At 42.4% G+C, this 21,586-nt stretch overlaps 3 protein-coding genes across 3 annotated transcripts; 2 read left to right on the plus strand and 1 right to left on the minus strand.

Moving 5' to 3' along the window:
• Window positions 1-1,314: 1,314 nt before the first annotated feature.
• Window positions 1,315-8,372, minus strand: washc3 (WASH complex subunit 3). Its single transcript, XM_015960318.3, has 7 exons — window positions 8,187-8,372; window positions 6,592-6,690; window positions 6,424-6,489; window positions 6,214-6,351; window positions 2,187-2,303; window positions 2,054-2,118; window positions 1,315-1,968 (listed from the first exon to the last, which is right to left on the minus strand). Exons 1-7 carry the CDS (start codon window positions 8,235-8,237, stop codon window positions 1,869-1,871), a joined length of 636 nt encoding a protein of 211 aa, XP_015815804.1. The 5' UTR covers window positions 8,238-8,372; the 3' UTR covers window positions 1,315-1,868.
• Window positions 8,373-8,581: 209 nt separating this feature from the next.
• On the plus strand, window positions 8,582-13,173 carry LOC107386102 (uncharacterized). The gene is made up of 9 exons (XM_015960294.3): window positions 8,582-8,748; window positions 9,469-9,671; window positions 9,754-9,855; window positions 9,942-10,037; window positions 10,110-10,220; window positions 10,294-10,411; window positions 10,506-11,199; window positions 11,312-11,370; window positions 11,443-13,173. The coding sequence occupies exons 1-9, from the start codon at window positions 8,715-8,717 to the stop codon at window positions 12,951-12,953; spliced, it is 2,928 nt and encodes a 975-aa protein (XP_015815780.3). The 5' UTR covers window positions 8,582-8,714; the 3' UTR covers window positions 12,954-13,173.
• Window positions 13,174-17,093: 3,920 nt separating this feature from the next.
• Window positions 17,094-21,580, plus strand: LOC107386096 (tetraspanin-7). The gene has a single exon (XM_015960281.3). It carries the CDS (start codon window positions 18,104-18,106, stop codon window positions 19,226-19,228), a length of 1,125 nt encoding a protein of 374 aa, XP_015815767.3. The 5' UTR covers window positions 17,094-18,103; the 3' UTR covers window positions 19,229-21,580.
• Window positions 21,581-21,586: the final 6 nt, after the last annotated feature.

Here is a 21,586-nt window from a genome sequence, read left to right on the forward strand (position 1 = left end):
TGTTTCACATCTAGGGGAAGTTGTCTACTTCCATATAGGGGAAGTTGTCTACTTCCATATAGGGGAAGTTGTCTACTTCCATAAAGTGGGTTGTGGTTGTCAATTGTGATGTTTAGTTTAAAAGCTTTAAAATGTTCTCTTCATTGGGGGATTCATAGAAACTCAAAGCAACATAGCTGTTTGAGGACTGTACCAACTGTCAGATGATTTTTATGATCTTTTATGTCAGGTGATAATTACTCAGACGAGACAAGAAGGTGCCAAGTATTGTCAAGTCAAAGTTTATTTTTGCTTCACACTTAAAACCACATGAACCAAAGTTTTGTGTAGGATATAAAGTATGAAATACAAATATATTAAACAAAATTGAAGGTGTGGAACACTGAAAAAACATATTTTTATGATTATTTCTGAATATAATCGGCTGTTGTTGGTTTAGCATCTCGAAAACCACAGAGAACATCTCCGCTAGGAGAAGCTAACCATTAGAATTAGCAACTCCACCACACAGCAGAACTCCTTCAGGCTTGTGTTATCTGTGGAGATAAAACAGCAACGTTTCAAGTCAGCGGTAGAGTTGTGTTGCTGTTAGCCAATCTGTGGCGAGATGTCCAAATATCAGGAAATAAGACCTGCCGTCTGAAGCTCGGCTGTGATGTGGCTCACTTTTAGTTCCTGGAAATGTTGCTTCTGTTTTTCTCCCGAGTACGACTAGAAACCACTGCACATGTATTGATTGTGAAGTGTTCCACACCTTCAAAAACGAGACTTTTTCTCCCCCAAGTCCAAGTCATCTGTCCAACCGATGCAACTCGGTGGGAAAAAGCTCTGTGGTGCTACAAATGTCTAAATTTCTTATTAAGTTTTAAGGCTCCATCAAATGTAAATGGCAGCAGAAAACTAAAAGTGAAAGAACGTTTTTTTAAATGCATCTTCAGCTCCTCAAATCAGAAATGTTCCTACAGAAGGCACACATCTGCTTCCTCACTCTCCTGGTGGGAATTTTTACTCTTTGGTGCTGATTTAAAGATTTCTATCGACAAACAAAGTATTTCTCAAGTACTGTTTGGTTATAAAACAGCTTAAAATGTTTAATAATAAATTTACTCAGGTCTAGCTATACGGTTGCCTTTTTGTGCTTAATTGATTTTAACAAATAAAATATAAACAACTTTATACCAGTGTTCTGTATTATGTTTTTTGCTAATACATTTTTTACTGTAACTACAAGAAAAACTGTTTAGTATTATTGTTTGTGACATGAGGTACTGTGAGATCCTTTTTACACAACTGATCAGAATAATAAATGACATATTTAATATCAAGTTGTGTCTTTATTAGCGTGAAAAAATAAACCTGAAACAGTTCTCTTAAACAAAGTGCTTTCCAAACTGATTAAACATTCCAATATTTTTTCTACATCTTCTGGAGTTTTCTGTCAGATTTAATTACAGAATCTTTCGTTTTGACAACACAACTGAGACGAAAACCTCTCAGTTGACATTTGTGCCCAGATCAGTCGTCTGCGTGACGGCGGGTTTAGTGTGAACACTAACGCCTTGTTTACGAAAATACACGAAACAGCCAAGAAGCACAAAGCAGATTTACTTTACAAATAAAATTATCTAATAACATGTTACGGCGATGCTTGATGTCAACGCAAAAACATTACATTTTTAGTATAATACAATCAAGTCTGCAAAAAGGGCTTCCTTCCCGTGAACATCCCAGTGACCACCAGCAGAACCATTGCAGCCCATTTACTCTTCACGTGGCTCTCGGGCACGACGCAGCCTCTGCAACACGCAGCAGGCTCGGAGCAGCACTCGTGGTGGTGGAGGAACTTTTAGAGCTTAGCGGAGAAGATTTCAGTCGCTGAATGATGATTCGCTGTCAGAGCTGGTGGCAGCGGCATCTCCATCGCCTGTGGTCCTTGTTGCACCATCAGGAACAGGAGCGTCAGGCGTGCTGTTGTCAGCAAACAAGGAACGATTGGTTACGTGAAACAAGAGTTGGCAACAAGACAACAAATAGTCATGAGAGTAAAACTCACTGGAGCAGATTGGGATCCAAACCCTCCATGATCATTTTATTCTTAATGGCCATTTCTGGTACCCCCTAAAACGTATAAGACATGTAGTAAATGTACAAAACTAAATTCTTCTTCTCTTGGTTAAACAACTTACCACTTGAACCATTTTTAGGTAACGGGCATAACTTGGGTCCTTAGCCACAGTCATGACGTTCTCTGCAGCCACTTCTGCTTTTTGTGCAGGTGCAGCTTCTGGCAAACTCTGAGCAGGCTGCAAGATTAAAAATGCAAATAATCATGCTGAGGCTGTGGGAGAGGCCAGAGACTGTTACCAAGCACATTTAGAAACAAACACATTACCATACATTTATTTCTGGGTCATATTCAACCAGAAAGTCAGACAGATTTGAGTCTAGAGGGCACTTCTCTGATGACTCTGCCATCGTGGGCTGTATCAGGGATGGTCAGGAGGTGGAGTACAGGAGTGTGGTGGACAGCTTTGTGGAGTGGTGTGAGCTAAACCACCTACAACTTAACATCACAAAGACTAAGGAACTGATTATGGACTTTAGGAAGCAGGCCCCACCTCCTACTCCTGTCACCATAATTAGTGGCTAATCATTTTTTGGCAGCGAGTCGATTTATGGCACAACACCGGCCGGTCGCTCGCTATTTCCCTAATAACACACGCTGTTCGTTTTTGTTTCTACACGTTTTTTTACTCACAAAGATTGTCAAGAAAGCGTGTTTGTCGTGTTCATGTCAAATTAAACTGATCATAAAACACAGATTCACTTTCTTTATTTCGTTTTCCTCATCCAACCCCCATAAATCCCTGTGTGTCCTCCTGCAGCACTCCCGAAGGACAACAGGCAAGACAAAAAAGTCTGACGTGCTGTGTAAAAACTGCTATTTTTAGCACATTTTAGGGCCGACGTGTTGCTACCAGACGTACAGTGTGAGCAGTCAGGTCGCATGCGAGAATTGGGTCGTACAGTGTGAGCACACGACTCGTGAGATCTGCTCTGCGAGGAAGTCGTACAGTTTGAGCTGAAGCTGAACGCTGCGAGTGAAAAAGTCGCACAGTGTACGCCCGGCTTAAGAGGGGCTGACGTTGAGATCGTTGAGGACTACCGGTACCTGGGTGTACACTTGGACTGTAAACTGGACTGGTCTAAGAACACCAATGCTATCTTCAAAAAAGGGCAGAGTCGGCTTTTTCTTCTGAGGCGGCTCAGGTCCTTCAATGTTGGGAGGAAAATGCTGACCATGTTCTACCACTCGGTGTTGGAGAGCGTTGTGTTCTTTGCAGCTGTGTGCTGGGGCAGTGGGGTGAAGACAGCTGATGCCAACCGGCTGAACAAGCTGATTAGAAGGGCTGGGTCTGTCCTGGGTGTTAGACTGGAGAACCTGGAGGAGGTGTCTGAGAGGAGAATGCTAAAAAAGCTTCTCTCTATCATGGACAACCCCTCCCACCCCATGCACGCCCACATGATGGACCATCGAAGCACACGCAGCAAAAGACTCATTGTCCCGAAATGCAGAACTGACCGCCACAGGAAGTCCTTCGTACCGGTGCAAAATAGGATTGTTTAACTCTTCCTCACGCTGTAGGTGACTCTCCTAATGCTGTTACCTAGGTTACTCTGTGCCCTCACCGACTGTGCAATATTACCAGAGTTCTGATTGTAAATATGTTTTTATCCCCCCATCATATCACATGCTGCTACAAACCCATATTCCAGTGGTTCCCAAACTTATTTAGCCGCGCACCCCCTTCTATGTCCCGACCATGTCGACCCCCCCCCCCCAGCCCCCACATCGGGGCATGGCTCTCTCTCTCTCTATATATATATATATATCAGATGTCAAGCTAAACAGAAAGGGTTAAAAAAAATTCCCCATCACTTTCATTTTTTAAATAGTGATTAATAAACATTTGATACCATTACAATTTCCTTTATGTGCCCAGGTAGCACATAAACAATGCAATTTAACGGTTTTCTTAAAGTAGGAACGTTTAACCTGTGCGGCCAGAGCGCTCTCCTTCCCTCTGCTCTGCGTAAACCTGAACGGATCACCTACTTGTGCGTAATCAAATGTCAATAGGGGACAAGATATAGCCATGATGTTCACTTTTGCCTCAGACCGACTTATTGCTGTTTTATGGTGTGGCTGAATCTGCGATCCGCTGTCATGCGGACCGGAATAACATGCTGCAGTAACAGGACTTGTGGTCAGGTTCATGAGGAGTCACTGGCTGGAGCGGACCCGACTCATCCCAGAAGCTAATATCTTAATTTGACCTTGAATGAAAAATAACCTCTTAAAAGTTTTTATCACGGTGGAGGCAGCGTTCATTTCTGCCTTCAGTCTGACAGCGCGCCGGAGTTAAAGCAGCGTGTGCGCATATTGAATCTGTGTGTGTGTGTGCGCGCGCGGCACAGCCGCTCAAGTCATCGCGTCTCGCGCTATTAAAACCAATGTTGTAAAATGACTTCTGCCCAGCCCAGATGTGCTCACTTGTGCACCCGTGAGCCGTGGTTCAGCCGGAACGCGTCTGACCTCTGACAGACGCACTCTGAACTTCAGATCGTCAGCGCGCTGTTAATAGCCTGGATGGGAATCATTTCTTGTTATTTAGTTACATCCACGATGTTCTGTGTGTGAGGTTTACAACGTCAGAACACCTGCATGAGACAGGTGTTAATTACAATCTGCCAGAATGACTCACCTTCAGATTCCTCCAACACCGTTAAAAATGATCAAATACAGAACATATCGGCGTGCGCAGGCCAGAGTGCTGAAGCTCGGCGTATTGTTATTATGAAGCTAGAACACATGTGGAGGACACACACGCGCGCAAAAATATACTTGTTTTCACTTACATTTATTGGGCCCACTTACTTTTTCTTTGGCCCACCCACAAATGAGTTTCTACGCTAATGGTGACATATGACAGACTTCTCTGAGCTCCGCAGCCATTACACTTTTCACCTCGCGCACCCCCTAGCGGCAGCTCGCACACCCCCAGGGGTGCGCGCACCACACTTTGGGAATCCCTGCCATATTCTATTACACGATACTTTAATCACTTTTGTGAATCGCCTGCACCGACGGCTTAATTACTTATTCACAAGGATGCAGTCATGTATTTAATTATTGAGATATGCGATTGTTTGTTTTGCACTATCCTACATGGTACTACTGTAGATCATTTTTTTAATGTATATATTGTATATCATATTTCTATTTCACCCGTTCCTTTGTCTCTCCGACTGCTTTGAGCATGTACATGACACAAGAATTTCCCTCGGGATAAATAAAGTTGTTCTTATCTTATCTTATCTTCTATGATCAGGTGTCTCACAGCTAAAAATACTTCCAAAATGGACGTGGACAGTGGATCGCTGAATAACGTGCAGCGTCATTGTGCAAACATGACATACATCTCATCACAAATGGCGCAAGCCTGTCTTGTTTGCACAGTAACGATGGGAATTAATCAGCGAGACCCAATCTATACTTCAGTTTAAGTCTGACCACTTTGGTGTAAAGAGGAGTTCATGTTTGACTCAGTCACTGCAGAAATAAGCCCAAATCATCAGCCCCCTGCCACCGTGCTTTACAGAGGACAGGAGGTGTTTGAGCTGACCTGGTGCACTGTTTTAACCAAAAGTGATGGCTTGTTTACTGACCTCGGCCTGAACTCTGTGCTGCAGACTCAGGAAATCTGCCCTGAAGGTTTTCCACCTTTCTCACTGTAAATATGTAACGTCACACTTCTGGATAGGATTTTACAATCCTGTCAGAGTGTGAGGAGGACAATCAAAATCCAATCCGATCACTATGCAAACAAAGCAGCCAGTAACAAACATACTTCTTTGAAGGTTCTCAAAACTAAAAGTCTATCCTTTACAACAGGAGGGGAATGTTGAGCCTTTTTTGTACGTAAACTCCAAAAGAAAACAAAACAACAGTTGCGTTGACGGCAGGTTTCTACTTGTTGCATCGACCAAAGAGCTGATGACAATCTACATTCCGACTTAAAAAGAAAAGTTCAACTGCCGATTTTTGGCATCACAGACTCCCAAACAAGAAAAAAGACACAAAGACTGTTTTGGCATTCATCGTGGCCGATTGAACCTGCATGTCTGTTGCAGGTGGGTCTGAACTCCTACCTCTGAGGAAGAAGGTGGTCCTGCTGCTACACCGTTAGTTAGGTTCTGACCGATAGTACTGGGTCCTTTAGTGTGGGAGGCCTGCTGTTGGTTGAGGCCCTCTACTGTGACGTCCTCCAGTCCAGGAATAGAGGACAGCTGCTCAGAACAATGTCACTGCATAAGTGAAAAGACAACATCCAGAAACGGTATCAAGGTCTCACAAGTTACCTTAGCCTCTAAAATGCTGAGTGTGGTTTCAATCTGCTGTATGCGAAGAGAAATGTTTGCAAGTTTCTGTGAAGAGAAGTAAAAAAAATAAATAAATACATAATTTGAGTTCATATTCTGAGGCAGAAGAAGCATTAAGGAGTAAAAAACAAACAAACAAACACAAACCTCTTCACACACGGTGGAAAACTGGTTAAGAAATCGTACGGTGTGCACAACAAACTGGTTGAGAAATCCAACGATTCGTCTCTGCTGTATTGCAGGAACCTGAGAAAAGATAAAAGCAGTATAATTAAAAACTTACCAAGTGTTACTATAGTTTATTTTACTAAACATAAACCTCTAGTATAATTGATTTTTGAATGTTATGGCTTTAAATAATATTGAGGGGATTCTAAAATGACTTTTAACTACTGCTGTTAAAATGTTTTTTGTAAATCTTTATTGAAACAAAGCAGTACAAAACAACAATTAACACCAGGGAGAATAAACAACATCTACATAAACAGACCAGGGTCATGTGTTAGCAGTGTTATTTAAACAACACAATAACATACAGTAACCTGTGGATTATTGCAAAGTTTCAAGTATTTGAGAGAATTTTAAAAGCAGCTGAGTTCTACCTTTAAAGTCTTGCATCAAACAAAATGCTAATGGCAAAAAGAATGATGAAAACTATCAAATCTGATTTTCTGTGTTGGGTAGTTACTAATTATATTTACTTGAGTATTTTTAGGAAAAAGAAATGCAACATTTTAATTAAGTCTTTACATTATATAATTTATCATATAACATTATACTATTATCTGTTTGAATGGATTTTATAAATTAAAGGAGCTGTTATGATTACTCATTATTTGAGCAGCTTTTTTGCAAACACAGTTTTTGTACTTTTTTTTAACTACTCAAGTAAACATATATGAAAGTAATGCTACTCTTATTTGAGTATAATCTCTGGCTACTCTACCCACATGTCTGACTTTGCATATAATGGATGCAAATCGGTGTGGAGGAAAAACATTTGGAATAACAGACTACTGTATATCAGGTGTTGTGCCGAAAAGAGCACGCCTACCGAAATGTGTATCCCCGTCGAAAGACGCAAATTGAAGAAGAATTTGAATTATGAGCAATTCAGAATTTGAACACGTTTCTAATCCGTGTTTCTCCTGAAAAGATTTTGTTTTTGACTACAAATATGATGAAATAATGATTAAATAATTGACCTTTTTCAACACGTTTGACACTAATGTTTTAGCAAGTATTAAACAATTTTGTTGGTTTAAAAAAGCAGACTCAAAATGACTAACCTTTTATATGTGCATTATATTACTTAAAATAAAACATGTTATAAACAGTAGTTTATTTTACTTATTTGCTCATAAACCATCATTTTGTAAGGAAGGATGCAGCTCATGTTGTACACATTTATTAAAAAGCGGTCTCATACGCGCCTTCCCGCAGGGGATGCACATTTTCGCAGACAAGCTCTTTTCGGCACAACACCGGTAATAGAATCTAATGAATGATGTATTCAAATAGAACATCAGTGTTCGGAGAGAAAACGTTCTTTCCTCTTTTGATACTTCTTTAGAACAAACCAAAAGGAAAATGACTAGGCAAACAGTTACAAGTAGGTGAAATTAGTTAGAAAAAGGCCACAGTTTTCTCTGCATTAGTGATTATATATTTTGTTAAAAAGCACAAACATAGCTTTGGGTTCTCAGGTTTTCAGTGTTAGCTAACCAGTTAGAAACACAAACCTTCGTAAGATCGACTCCTGACCCGACTAACGGCAGGCCGTCCTCGTCCATGTTAGCGTTTTACACTTCCTGTGAATAGGAATGTGGTTTCAGGTCTAATGGCACGAAATTTGAAAGAAAAAATGACATGAAACAAAACATTTACACCGTTGAAGGCTTCACGTGACACTGAGCAGTGTGACTGGCTACGTGATTACGTCACTCTAGGAAAAGGAAATGATTAACTTTTATTTTGAAGAGGCATCAATGCACTCGAATTCACACTTTTATATTTCGAGCTGTCGAAATTTTCTAAACTTTTTCTTTATCTAGTCATTGGCTTTGAAGTAAAAAAGAACTTGAAAATAATAGCATTCTGAAATTCATTAGAAAACACCAAAACACGTCTTTCAGACATATATTTTGAAAAGCGGAAACTTGAGTGAATACTTGAGGAAGCGATGCTTGCGCTCTAATAGCGCATTAGCCACCAAAACAAACAGCACAAATATACACAGATTCCTCAAATTCACTTGGTGGGATGCTTTAATGGAAGTTGTGGAATCAAAAGAAAAAATGGAGGGTATGTATGTTACCAGTTTGCCTTTCTGATATTTTCTGGAGACGTGTTTGTTTTACTATCAGTGGGCTCTGTCTATTTAAAGGAACCACAATGTTCATTATTTGGCAGACTGTTGTTGTTGCGCAGTGGAAGTTAGCTTGCTGTTAAATGTACAGACACTCTTACGCGATATATTGTTTTAACTAAGTTGCGAAGCTTTTGAGTAACATCTGTGGACATTTTCCAGATTGTGTATCTAAAATGTTAAAGATCTGTCCAGGATTTTCTCCAGTTCAAAAGCCTGTAGCTCAAATTCAATTCAAGTTTATTTATACAGCGCCAAATCACGACAAGAGTCGTCTCGAGGCACTTCACATAGTTAACATTCCAATACAGGTCAGTTCATTAAGCCAATCAGGAAAAAAAGTTTCCTATATAAGGAACCCAGCAAACTGCATCCAGTCACTGACTGGTCTCAGTGACTTTAGCAAGCAAGCAAGCAAATGACAGACAACAATGTAACAGATCACGTGATTGTTTTATTGCTTGATTGTTTTTAATTATCTGTATGAAGCCAATAACTGTTTCAGTTATGTGTAAAATGTGAGAACTTTGCAAAATCACATCGTGAAAATTTTATCCACCTGCTGTTTCCTGCAAGTACTCTGAATGCTCTCTGAATTAGGGGGTGTGTTACTGCCCTCCATCGGTCATTTCTGACTTTACACATTAATGTTTCAGACCCAAACTTCCCTTTGCCCTCCTTTCGCCTCCTGGTGCCTCCCTTGCATCTTCTGTCTGCTGCTATGTGGAATCTGATGAAGGGGAAAGATGTGATGAACTATGGGAAGCTGCAGGAGTTTGTGTCCATGCTGACAGAAGCAGTTCCTGGTTTGATCAACCACAGACAGAGAGCGCATCTCCTTCTCGGATTGAAGGCCAGGGTGAATGGTGTTTTGTTTCACATGCAAACGTTCTTGTTTTGGTGTCTCAGTCGTGCATTAACATATTTTGATGATATTTCAGTTGATTTTGGAGTTGTGCAAGGGTTCTGCTCGACACGATGTTGATTCTGATGTGATCCAGACCTACTTGGAGGGATTCCCAGTTACCTCTGCAACCACAGACGTATGTAAACTAATGATACTTGATGCAAATGTCAATGTTTTCTTGAAGAGCGCTCTCTGAGTGATATGATATGATTTTTTTTGCAGACTGTGGACACAGAGGTGAGAACAACCGAGTGCACTTTTATTGCACTTGTTCAGAGCTTGCTCAAAGATCCGGCTGAAAGAGCATATTTTTTTCAGGTGAGGCAACTTTTTAAAACAAACTTATCTGACTGAACTTCAGAGTTTAAAAGACCATTTTCGGTGCTACAGGAGGTGTTTCCTGTTGAATACGGGCCACAATATGATTCAGCACTGCAAGTGTTATTGTGGGAGTTGCTGTCAAAGCTGGAAATGCTGCTCCCAGTACCGGACCTTAAACAGGTTTGTTATATTCAGGATATTTTACATGTTTGAAACTTTTAGGAACTTTAGCTGAGTTTGGTTTTGATTGCAGACTACTGCCTGGCTTTCTTCTGCTCCTTCTGTTTTGGAGGAATGTGTTCAGCCATCTCCCGAGGAGCTGAGCTCTGTGTTTAAGCACTACAACAGCTTAGGACTGCTGAAAATGATGCGTAAGTTAACCTGAAACGATAAAGTTTTTTTAAAAGTAATGATTTTTCCCCTAAAAAACATATTGAGAACTTTGATCATGCCTTTGTTTCACAGATGGACCATCTTGCAGCATTGGGAGCTGCATCATGTCTGCTCTATCAGTTCCGCCCTCACAAAAGACAAACATAGCCATTGAGCAAGAATTAATCCATAACTATGCTAATGCGTTAACTCCTGTCACTCTCGGTGGGGCGGGTCACTTCGGTGTTGTGGCCTACTGCGCTGACATGAAGATCAGTGCGTCAGAGGTGGACGAAGCGGAGGTTCAAGTTCAGACAGAATATTATGAGGAGGAGATCATGGCTCTAAGTGTGGAAAACACCGCTGGAGAAGATGCCATTGGCTCTAAGGCTGCAGAGATGAGCGAAACGGCGGGTGTTGCAAAGGCTTTGGAAACATTAACGAAAACCTTTTCATTAAGAAAGGAGAGACTGGGTCAAGATGCACTGACAGGACAGAGTTCCCAACCACCTCATAGTGAGGAGCTCGGTCCAGGAGGTGCAGCAGAAGGAGGGGGGATGAATGAAATTCCTGAGACAAGACAAACTGATGCAGAGGTGGTGCAAAAGGTCCGACCAGACGCCTCAAAAATAAACACCAACCTGAAGGAAAACTGGGAATCTGAGTGTGAAACTCAGAAGTCTGATGTTAGCAGATCCACACGTCTACAAAAGAATACGTCGCAAAGTTGTCAGGAGATGTGGAACGTCACAACGCCATCGAGAGAGAGCAACGAGGAATCAAAAATGTACAAAAATATTCCTACTGTCACTCTGGTTTATCAAAACCCCCGATAGCATTCCCTCTGAAATCCGACAAAGCATTTCTACAATTGTAACCGTGAGATTTTATTTCACCAGGAATCCAGCCGATGTGCCCGTGGCTCCGTCTGTGATCGCCATCGAAGGGACAGAGAAAGGTGATGAGACACCATGTTCGTCTTTTAAACTCCAAATCACTGATTTGGCTAATTGAAATCCTTTATTTGCAGGTGATTCCGATGAAATGATCTCCATCATCTTCACCTGCTCCCAGTGCCCCTTCCACAACTCGTCGGAGAACAGCCCCCCCCACTTCCACATGCAAAACGTCGGCATGGAAGAGTACCGAAGTTTCTCAGGCGGCACGTTTACGCCGTCCCCCTCGAGCTCTGATGAAATCTTCACGTCGATCAAACTTTTCCCTAAAGGGAACACGGAGCAGGACAAAGTAGAACAGGATCACGACTCTCAGACTCACAGCAGGCAGAAATCGCTCACCTGTAAAACGTGCGGTAGGGTGTTCACTCGGACGTCGGATGTCAGAAGACACCAGCTCACGCACACCGGGGAGAGACCGTTTCACTGCTCGCAGTGTGACCGAACCTTTCAGCATTCCTGGGATCTGTCAAAGCACGAGAGTAAACATCGTGGCGTGGCCATTTCCTTCTCCTGCCAGCTGTGTGGCAGCTCTTTTCCCAAGCTGCGAGCACTGACCATCCATCACAGGAAGAGCCACTCGCAGGAGAGTCGGCTCCCTCAGATCTGCTCCATCTGTAGTCAGAGTTCTCCCACCGCCTCGGAGCTGCTGGAGCACAGGAAGACGCACACCACCAGCAAACGCTACCCCTGCGAGCAGTGCGGCGAAGGCTTTGATTCCCTTCTCGCACGTTCTCAGCACAGACGGGTGCATCGGGTGATGCGGCAGTTTAAATGTCCTCACTGTGAGAAGACGTACACTCGCAGATCTGATGTCAAAAGACACCTGGCCGTTCACACGGGGGAGAGACCCTACCAGTGTACCCAGTGTAGCAAACGCTTCCCAGTCCGCTTTATGCTCACGAAACACCTTCGTGTTCACACGGGCGAGCGGCCATTCCAGTGCTCCCACTGCTCCAAGAGGTTCACGCTGGTGTCCGTGTTGGCCAGGCTTGAACGGATGCACACGGGAGAGAAGCCGTTCCTCTGTTCTCAATGTGGGAAGGGGTTTCTGTCGCAGGGGGAGCTTTTAAAACACCACAGGTCCCACATGGACGAGCGGCCGTACGCCTGTCCTCAGTGCGACAAACGTTTCAAAAGCAAAACATCCCAGCAGCAACACACCGTGTCTCACTCGGGCACCCGACCGTACCCGTGCACCGTCTGCGGGAAGTGCTTCACCAAGCCCTACGCTCTGACCAGACACAACCTCGTGCACACAGGAGAGAGACCATTCCCATGTGGACACTGCGAGAAGTCCTTCCTCACCCTCAGCGAGGCCCGGCTTCACCAGAGAATCCACACGGGGGAGAGGCCGTACCACTGCAGCGTGTGTGAGCTGCGGTTTAGGAGCTCGTCGGAGCTGGCGCGCCACAAACGCAGCCATTCCGGATCGAAGAGGGTGACGCTGTCCCGTGAGCCGTCCGGGAAAACGTTCGCCTCCACGGCCAAGCTGAAGGAACACATGGAGACACGCGATGGAGCAGAGGCTGCACCGACGGCGAACTCCAGCGAGTCGTGTAGTTCGGTAGTTTCTCGTGTTTGAATTTGTATTTATTTGATTGGGATTTATCAAATGTGATTAGGTGATGAATTAATAGAAATGACCTCTGACCTTTGAGTAAATCATGATGGCAAATCGATTCCTAAAACTTCACATCTAACTATGTTATTACTTTGACTGTTTTTAACAACTAGACACGTAAAATTTTAACAAAACTGTTTCACTCCATGTATGTTAAGTTCCTTTTTTTAATCTGATTACATTTACAGAGTAATGTGTTTTCTTCTACCTTCATTTGTAATCTTAAAATTAATTTATTAGCATTTAGCTTTATCTGATTAGGTTTTAACAAAATAAATCAGCTGTTATGGTCAAACATTTAGTTTTGAGTTGCCTTTTTACCAGTTTTATCTTTACTTTTGCTGGAGTTTTTCTGTTTACTTATTCATTTATTACAGTAAAGCTACTAGAGTACAATCTTTAGAATTAGATCCCCTCTTCTGGTGCAAAACAGTACACGAGTCACTAAAAGTGAGCCTCCTTTTGCATTACTGCATTTTTGGCCTTTTACTGTGGGTGTTGAGCCACAAAGCTCTAACAAATGCTGCAAGTAACACTGTTGCACAAACATGGTTTTAATTACATTTTTAGCTAAATAAGAGAAAAAGACACCACAAATACCGTAGACTTTTATTTTGAAAGAATTACCAAGAAGTGTTTCTTCTAAATATCTATAGTAACTTTAAAAATGTAGTTCCATCTGCTCTTCCTCATTATTAATGCTCCCAAGAGGACAACAATTAGGAATTTATTTAGCTTCACCTGTATTAGAAGGCTGGATTGTTCCCAACATCTTTTCACAAGGACCTCATTTCCTGTGTCCTAGACGAGCCAGGCCCCTCCCAACTGCTACCCGCGTGCAAACAATTAAAAGTGAATAATTACAAACTTTATACAGACATACAGCGTTGTGGCTCTTACAGAGTTTATGTGTTATTGGGATTTTATTAATGTGATTTTTACAAATATAATCTTGGTAACCTCAACATCATCACAGACAAAATCTTGTGGGTAGTTTTGTCTTGTTGCCGCTGGGGGGCGTAAATGCCCCTTCACATTCATAAGGTGTCATGCAAAACTGAGGTTTCCGTTTGCTGAGAAAAAGCATCACATGGATATAAATCGGTCCAAAAGCAACACAATTTTTAAAAATAAAGCATAGTTTCCCACAAAGAGCCACAAAAAGTTTAATAGCTTTAGTTAGGATTTGGTATTCTGCCTCACTGGTAAAAATAAATGAACAAAAACAAATGGGACACTATTATGAATGAACAGGTTGTTGTGTCATTGAACCAGCATCCCGAAACAATAAAACATTGTTTCAGTACAAACTTTCCAACAAAAGCTGACTGGGCATGCAGCCATTACAACATATTATATTCCCATTCTTACTAAATGCACGGAAATAAACTGATTTGGACATTAAATTTTCAGTTTACTGGCTTGATAGATACAACTGTTCCTCTGCTATGACAATCAGAACCCACTCACTCACATTCCTATTACTTTACCAGGTAAGTGGCTTTGAACAGGTTTAATTAGCTAAATTGAATATGTGGACTTTTCACACTTAAACTTTAATGTTGACCCTTTTTATTATCATTCATACCTCTGACTTATGAACAGAAATGACGTTTCAAATCTCTTCCTTTATTTCTAATGAGCTACTGTATTCAATCTGTTCTCATTCTCAGTAAATTTGGAAAAACAAACAGATAGTGATTGAACAGAAAAATACAAGACCCACCATTTGTCTGCATATCCCCTATCTGTCATTATGTCAGTATTTGGGTTTTCTTATTAAAATGAAGCAGTAATTTAATGTGTTTAATTACCTGGGAGATTTTAATTATCTGTGACTTGGTGGATAGCTGATTGGGGGAAAGCCGGCGCCAAGCAGGAATCACCATCGTAAAACCAGCCTACCCATTTTGGTGGATGACAAGCGTGCATCTGTGTAGCCTAGTGAACCAAACAGTGCAATAAACGTGTCATAAAACTGGAGAAGGCTCACTGAACTGAAATTGGATTTCTATTTTTAGCTCGTCTTGTGTTTTAAGTGTGTTCCTGCCTGTAAAGAATGCCAGTAACATAGTGAGTTAGGGTAGCGTGATGAAGTGAGAATATGGAAATTAAAGTCAGTTGTAAAGATATTTATATATATTTATTTTTATTTTGGTGAAACCAGAATGGCTTAAAGGTGCAGTGTGTAAAAATAAAGTAAAGTGACATCCTGTGGTCAAATTTGGTTACAGCAAGCTCTCTCTCACTCCTGTTTTGTGAGCTTGATGGCTGTTGCCAGTTATGGATCAGCGTCAGAAGATTCTAAAGGTGACAAGCACGAGTCAGACACAGTAAGATGATAAATAAATACATTGTCATAGCTGGTGCTAGCACTCTTGGGTGTTTAACGGTAGGGAGTAAGTAAGTAAAAAGTAAGTAAAACTTTATTTATATAGCACTTTTCACAGATAAAATCACAAAGTGCTTCACAACATACATGAAAAGGCAAAACAGGACAGGAGCACAAGGTCAACTTGCATAAAAGCTTATCTAAATAAAAGTGTCTTCAGCTGCTTTTTAAAAGAATCAACAGAGTTGCCCACACGAAGAAACAAGGGCAGGGCATTCCAAAGTCTGGGAGCTACAGCTTTGAAAGGACAGGTCCCCTCTAGTAGGGAGCACTTACTACACTTATTACGGTAATATGCCTCCAGCATAGAGGAAGTGTTGCTTACCATCTTGCTGTTAGCTTGCTGTTACAGTTCTGATTGACTCATTAAAGGAAGTAAAATCCCACATTTGACTCATTATTCACCTCACACAAGCATTTCACTGTAATATTGGGTTGTTAGTATTTGAAAAATTAGCTCAAGATATTTTTAAAGCAGACAATTAAATGCTTCTAACTTAGCGTTAGCATTGTTAGTTCGACGATAGCTTATTTATGTTAGCGTAAAACAAAAAGATGTTGTGGCTTTTTAGGGGTACAAGATTAACCTTTTGGGTCGCTCTGTTACTTTAAACTTAAAACAACTCTGGATCTTTTAGCCATCTGTAGTCGAATTGCAAATGTCGGCGCTGCAGCGTTAGCTTGCAGGAGACATGGCAAAGTCACACTCACTGATGGTGAACAGTAGCTACGTGCGATGCTCGTTCCTTTATTTTAAAAGGAGAAACTTTTAACCCCCTCAGCTGGCTGAAAATTAAACATGTTTCAGTATAACTTTCCTTCCAACATGACTGAGACATTAGGTTGTTTTGGGGATAATTTCAATGTAGAAATCTTACTTTATTCTTACACACTGCACCTTTAACACAATATTACCCTACACATTCAGGAGCTTATAGTAAACATTGAGGGGTTTAATGTTAATGAATAATAAAATAATATGCATTAGGGCTTATACCAAGTTCTCTTTTTATACCAGTTATATTTTAAGTCAGACAAACACAAAATATGACTCAATAATGATTAAGTACTTATTAAATGGTAAAAATGACCTGTATTTTGTGTAGCGCCTTCTTAGGGTTCTACAGCCCCCCCAAGGCGCTTCACTAGCCTGGCCTGCCAGACTCCTCCTCTGTTTAATTCTGCACAGAGAAAGAGTCTGGGAACTCTTCTATTCAAATAACCCCACCCCCTGAGAATTCTAACCGTGCCAATCAGCGCTGAGTATCGTACATCACACACCACAACGCCGAGTTTGTCATGAACATGGTGACTGAAGTGGAGTTTGCTGCAGCTCTTTCCTTTGTTCTAAGTGATTTGAACATGTCTTTAAAACCACAACAAGTAGAAGCGCTAAAAGCCTTTTTTCTAAACAAAGATGTTTGCGCTGTCGCCAGACTCCATTTTTACTACAGCTAAAAGAACTACAGCGTCGCAGACATCACACACAGCGACGCTCACTTTCTCATAGACAACGAAGACAGCGGCGGAGTTTGCTGTGGCTCTTTCCTCTGTTCTAAATGACTCAGATGTCTTTAAAACCACAAGTAGATGCGCTAAAAGCATTTCTTCTATAAAAAAGAAAAGATGTTTGTGCCGTTGCCAGACGCTTTTCTTTTTTTTTCAACAACCAGAAATCTACCGCGTCGTGCGGTACAGTCGGGATTTCCTTCTTTTTTCTGATTGGTCATTTTTGAGCTTCCTAGTCCCGCCCCTCAAGTGCCTCTCAGCCTGTGAGTTACCTGTGCAGAATTAAACAGAGGACGCGTCTGGCAGGCCAGGCTAGCGCTTCGCAACACAATCAGTCCTTCACCCATTCACGCGCTGGTGGGTATGAGCTACATTGTAGCCACAGCTGCCCTGGAGCACACTGACAGAGGCGAAGCTGCCATACGCCACTAGTACTTCGGACCACCAGCAGGTGAGGCGGGTTAAGTGTCTTGGCTAAGGACCCAACGACTGCAACAGATGGGGCTCAAACCTGCCACCTCCTGGGGGTGGGCACTTAACTTGTATTGCCCACCATCACCACTCAGATCTCAGAATCAGAGTACTTGTAGTGATGTACTTTAAACCTGATAATGCTCAACATGTAGTCTATTCATTATTTTTAAACCAGGTGCTTTTCTACATTCAGACATATTCTTTCTTTTGAAAATAAACAACAATTTAATTATACATGATAGTAAATATTTATTTTCTCTTGCTTTGATTTGAATTATTAATATTTTTACTGTTTTCTTTTCAGGCACCAAATTAAAGGAAATGCGTTTGAGTCTAATTCTCTGCAGCGTTTATACTGAAACAGCCTGGGCAGTGATACATCTCACAAGGTTGCTTCCCCCACACAGAGAGAATGTGTCCATTGGTTTATTCTCCATCTGCAATCACCTGACTGGATTGAGGGGCAGTGGCGAGCCGACAGACGTCAAGATGAAACTATCAGCGGAAGAATTCGAAGCTCTGATGACGACGCAGGTGGAAGAAACATTCAAAATACGCAGATAAATGGAACAGCTGTGGATGCAGATAAACAAACAGCGCCAGAGCCATTATTGTGATTTACTGTCCAGTTGGCGGATTAATAACCATCCATAAAGAGGAGGAAGGAGGCGTGCGAGCTGGACGAGGACGGGAGTGAAGGCGCTGATAGAGGTGGGAAGACAAAGGGGGGGTGTAAATGAGGGAGAGGGGAGCAGATAAAGCCAGAACCGAAACCATGAACTCTGCACTGTCTTACGACTCGCTGTCAGCCCGGCCGAGTCCTACCAGGCGAGCTCTGGACTGGGAGCGTGAGCAGCTAGCTGTGCGGAGACTCTCCTCTCCGCTTGGGGTGAACCTGCTCACTCCTCTACCTCGCCGACCCTCTGCCATCCCCGGCTACCTGCTTCCTCCTTACCAGGAGCACGAAGAGCAGCTCCACCAGCAGCAGCAGCAGTGTCTATCCTTGTCTGTGGGATCAGAGGCTTCCCTGGCGCCCCCTGCCCCTCCGCCGGTAGGAGCTGCCCCACCCTGCTGTCGCCCAGTGGGAGTCATGCACCTACTGCGTCTGGGTCTCCTTGCCTTCAGCTGCCTCTTCTGGGCGGCTGGTTTGGCGATCTTCACCTTGGGCGTATGGGCTCAGATCTCGTTGGCGGACTACATGATGCTGTCAGCTAATCGTTACCCCAACGCTCCACTCATCCTCCTGTCCACAGGTGCTGCCGTCACTGCTTGGGGCTTCTTGGGGTGTCTCGGAGTAGCTGCAAACCTGCCCTGCCTTCTGAGGGCTTATGGGTTCTTTCAACTTGCCACACTTGTAGCCGGTTTGGCAGCTGGACTCTCAGGCCTCTTCTACCGTGAAGAGATTGCCGGAGGGTTTCGTAGCGGCTTACAGCGAGCCGTGGCAGGCTACACGGAAGATGAAGGCCGTGCCGACGCTCTAGACAGCCTGCAGAGGGCTTTGGAGTGCTGCGGAGGCGAGGGTTGGCGTGACTGGCTGACTTCGGACTGGGCTTTTCAGCACATGATGCTACTTCCAGTTGAGAACGGCACTTCGGTTTCTCTTCCAGACAGCTGCTGTGTGAGGCGGAAGGGTTGTAGGAATCGTCCTCTTCTGTCAGACGACAACGAAGAAGCAACTGACGCTGGAATCCATCCACAGGGCTGCTTCCGCAAGGTCTTCAGCTTGGTCAACGACAACGTCTTCCACATCGCCGCCACCGTGTTGGCTTTGGCGTTCATGCAGATCGGAGGCATCACCCTGGCGTGCCTTCTAGCCAACAAACTGACTCCCAGACAACATGGACGGGTCGTCGCACATTGAGGATTAATCCTAGCTCTTCAGATCCACCAATTTATTGACTGAAATAATCTGAATACTTCTGTGTTTAGAAGTAAAGAATTAGGTCTGTATCGTTTTACTGTAAGAGAGAAGCCTTTCTGTGAGGCTCATTGAACTCAATCCTAAAAGACTTCCAACAAACGCGATTCAGGAAGAGACAACAAACATGCAAATATAGAAAAGAAACGATTGAAGTCTGTTGTGGAAATTGGACCGACTGAGGCAACAATTAGTTCTTTCGTGGTTATAGATTCAGGTAAATCTTTTAAATTTGGGGACAGTTTGGGCTCAGTTTTTGGACATTTTGGTCCACTGGGGTCAACAGCAGCCTTGTGAGGTAGTCAACAGATCTGGTTGGGCTTTAGCAACCATGCTTAAGCTATTTCTGAGTCATCGGTCACACTGTATGTGTTTAAAAACTGCTTTTCAGGCTTGCTAAGCGTCAATAACAAACCTCTACAGGGCCAATGGAACCAGAATACCCCCCCCCCCCCCCCCAGCTGAAGTTCTGAAACAGTCCAGTCCTTCAGATGTATGCATGTGTGCAGCATCACATGGGTTTATCCCAGCCTTCTGGACCCTCCTGAGGCAGAATTTGCAGGAACATTCACCGAGAACATTCCCCGTCTTACATTTAGTCTGGCCGATGCTTGCATCACTTAGTTTTCCATTCAACAGAGAGGACATCATCCTAGAAATGCGCTTTGTTAGAGTCGCTGCTGGTGTTTGGTGCTGTGTATAGATTTGCTACAGTGTAGACATATAAACCTTTGTCAGACCATGTTTTCATATGTATCCCTGCTAGATGTTATAAAGCACAACACTGGCGTTTGCATGATAGCATGATTAGCAAGAACCACATGAATGTATGTAACCAGATGAGCTCGCTGTTGTTTGTTTCATGCATTTTAAGTGAAATGTAAACATATTTCACACAAACACTTCCTGTACTCTGTAATTATGCACTAAGCTTCATGTTATAGATGCACCCTCTTGATTTTATTTGAGTTAGACCTCCTCACTGCTCCTATAACCGCATTGTAAATGTAACACAAATGTATATTTGGCTTTCAGAAATGCCATGTTTGATGTATTGTTCAAATTATCAGCAGCATGACTGAGAATGTAAACTATAGATGAGCATAAACGAAAAAAATCTTTGCTTCATTACAGCATATTGATTAGACACCAGGGATGGAAATGTCAAGGTCTGCTGCCCTTGAAAGTATTAAATGTATAAATAGCAGCAACACTCGGTGTTAATATGCAGACAGCAGAACTCAGCGTTAGTACTCTACGTGTATGCAGAATAAAATAGTTACTTGTGTTTTGATGTGTTTTAATACATGTAAACATGCCGGATGTTGCTCTCCTGGCTGCATCTTTTAAAACGTACAGGCAGCATATTTGTTTTATGGGGAAGGTGTTGACTGGAGCTGTAAATTCTCATTTAAAGTCAATCATTGTGGAGATCTCTGGTCGGGTAATTCTGAGATGTGGCTGACTGAATGACCCCCTAATTAAACCTTAGACCTGAGACAGCAGTAATTAGACCTGACCAGGAAGGCAAAAGGACACAAAGACAGCCTGACCCTGTGAAATGACACAAAAAAAGACCCAGATGTTCACATTTTAACCCACCGATTGATGTTAGAGCTCTGTTTGTGAGCAGGAAGTGGCCTTCAACCATTTCTCGTGATCTGATTATTCCATTGATTGGCCTACATTGTGTTCCAGCTTTCTGTTTGATCACAACCGCCCATTTTGACCTATTTTATTCTCCCCTCTTCACCAGATAAGAAGAAGATATCATTTCTATGGCGCCTCTCAAGATAAAAATCACCAGGAGCTTCACAGAAACAAAAAATGGAAAAATATAAAAAATAATTTTGAAAATGGTTTAAAAAAATATTTAAAATAGCAAGAAATAGACAATTGTGATAAAAAATGTTAAGAAAGAGAGAGTGTGAATAGGAAAGAGGGAATACAAACTGGAAACATCTGAGCAACATCTGAAGTGAGAAAAGAAACCCAGAGGGACTTTTTGGCTTGCCTGCATTTACCTTTCCATAAATAAAGCTAAGAAAGACATAATAAAGCTAAGAAAGACATATTTGTAAAACTAAAAATGTGAAAGCACACTTTAATGTTGTTGGCATTTTTTAAAGTCCAGAACTGAAGTCAGATTTGTGTAAAAGTGACCATTTGTGGCGTGATTGAACTTTTCCTGTTCAGTAAAACATGACCCGGGGCTAAATGGGTGTGACTTCAGTGGATTTAAAGAGTTAAAACCCTGATTTGGTCCTTGCAACTTTAAAAGATCATTTGAATCGTGAGAAA

The sequence above is a fragment of the Nothobranchius furzeri genome, chromosome 1 (genome assembly GCF_043380555.1).
Source record: "Nothobranchius furzeri strain GRZ-AD chromosome 1, NfurGRZ-RIMD1, whole genome shotgun sequence".
NCBI classification, from domain to species: Eukaryota; Metazoa; Chordata; class Actinopteri; order Cyprinodontiformes; family Nothobranchiidae; genus Nothobranchius; species Nothobranchius furzeri.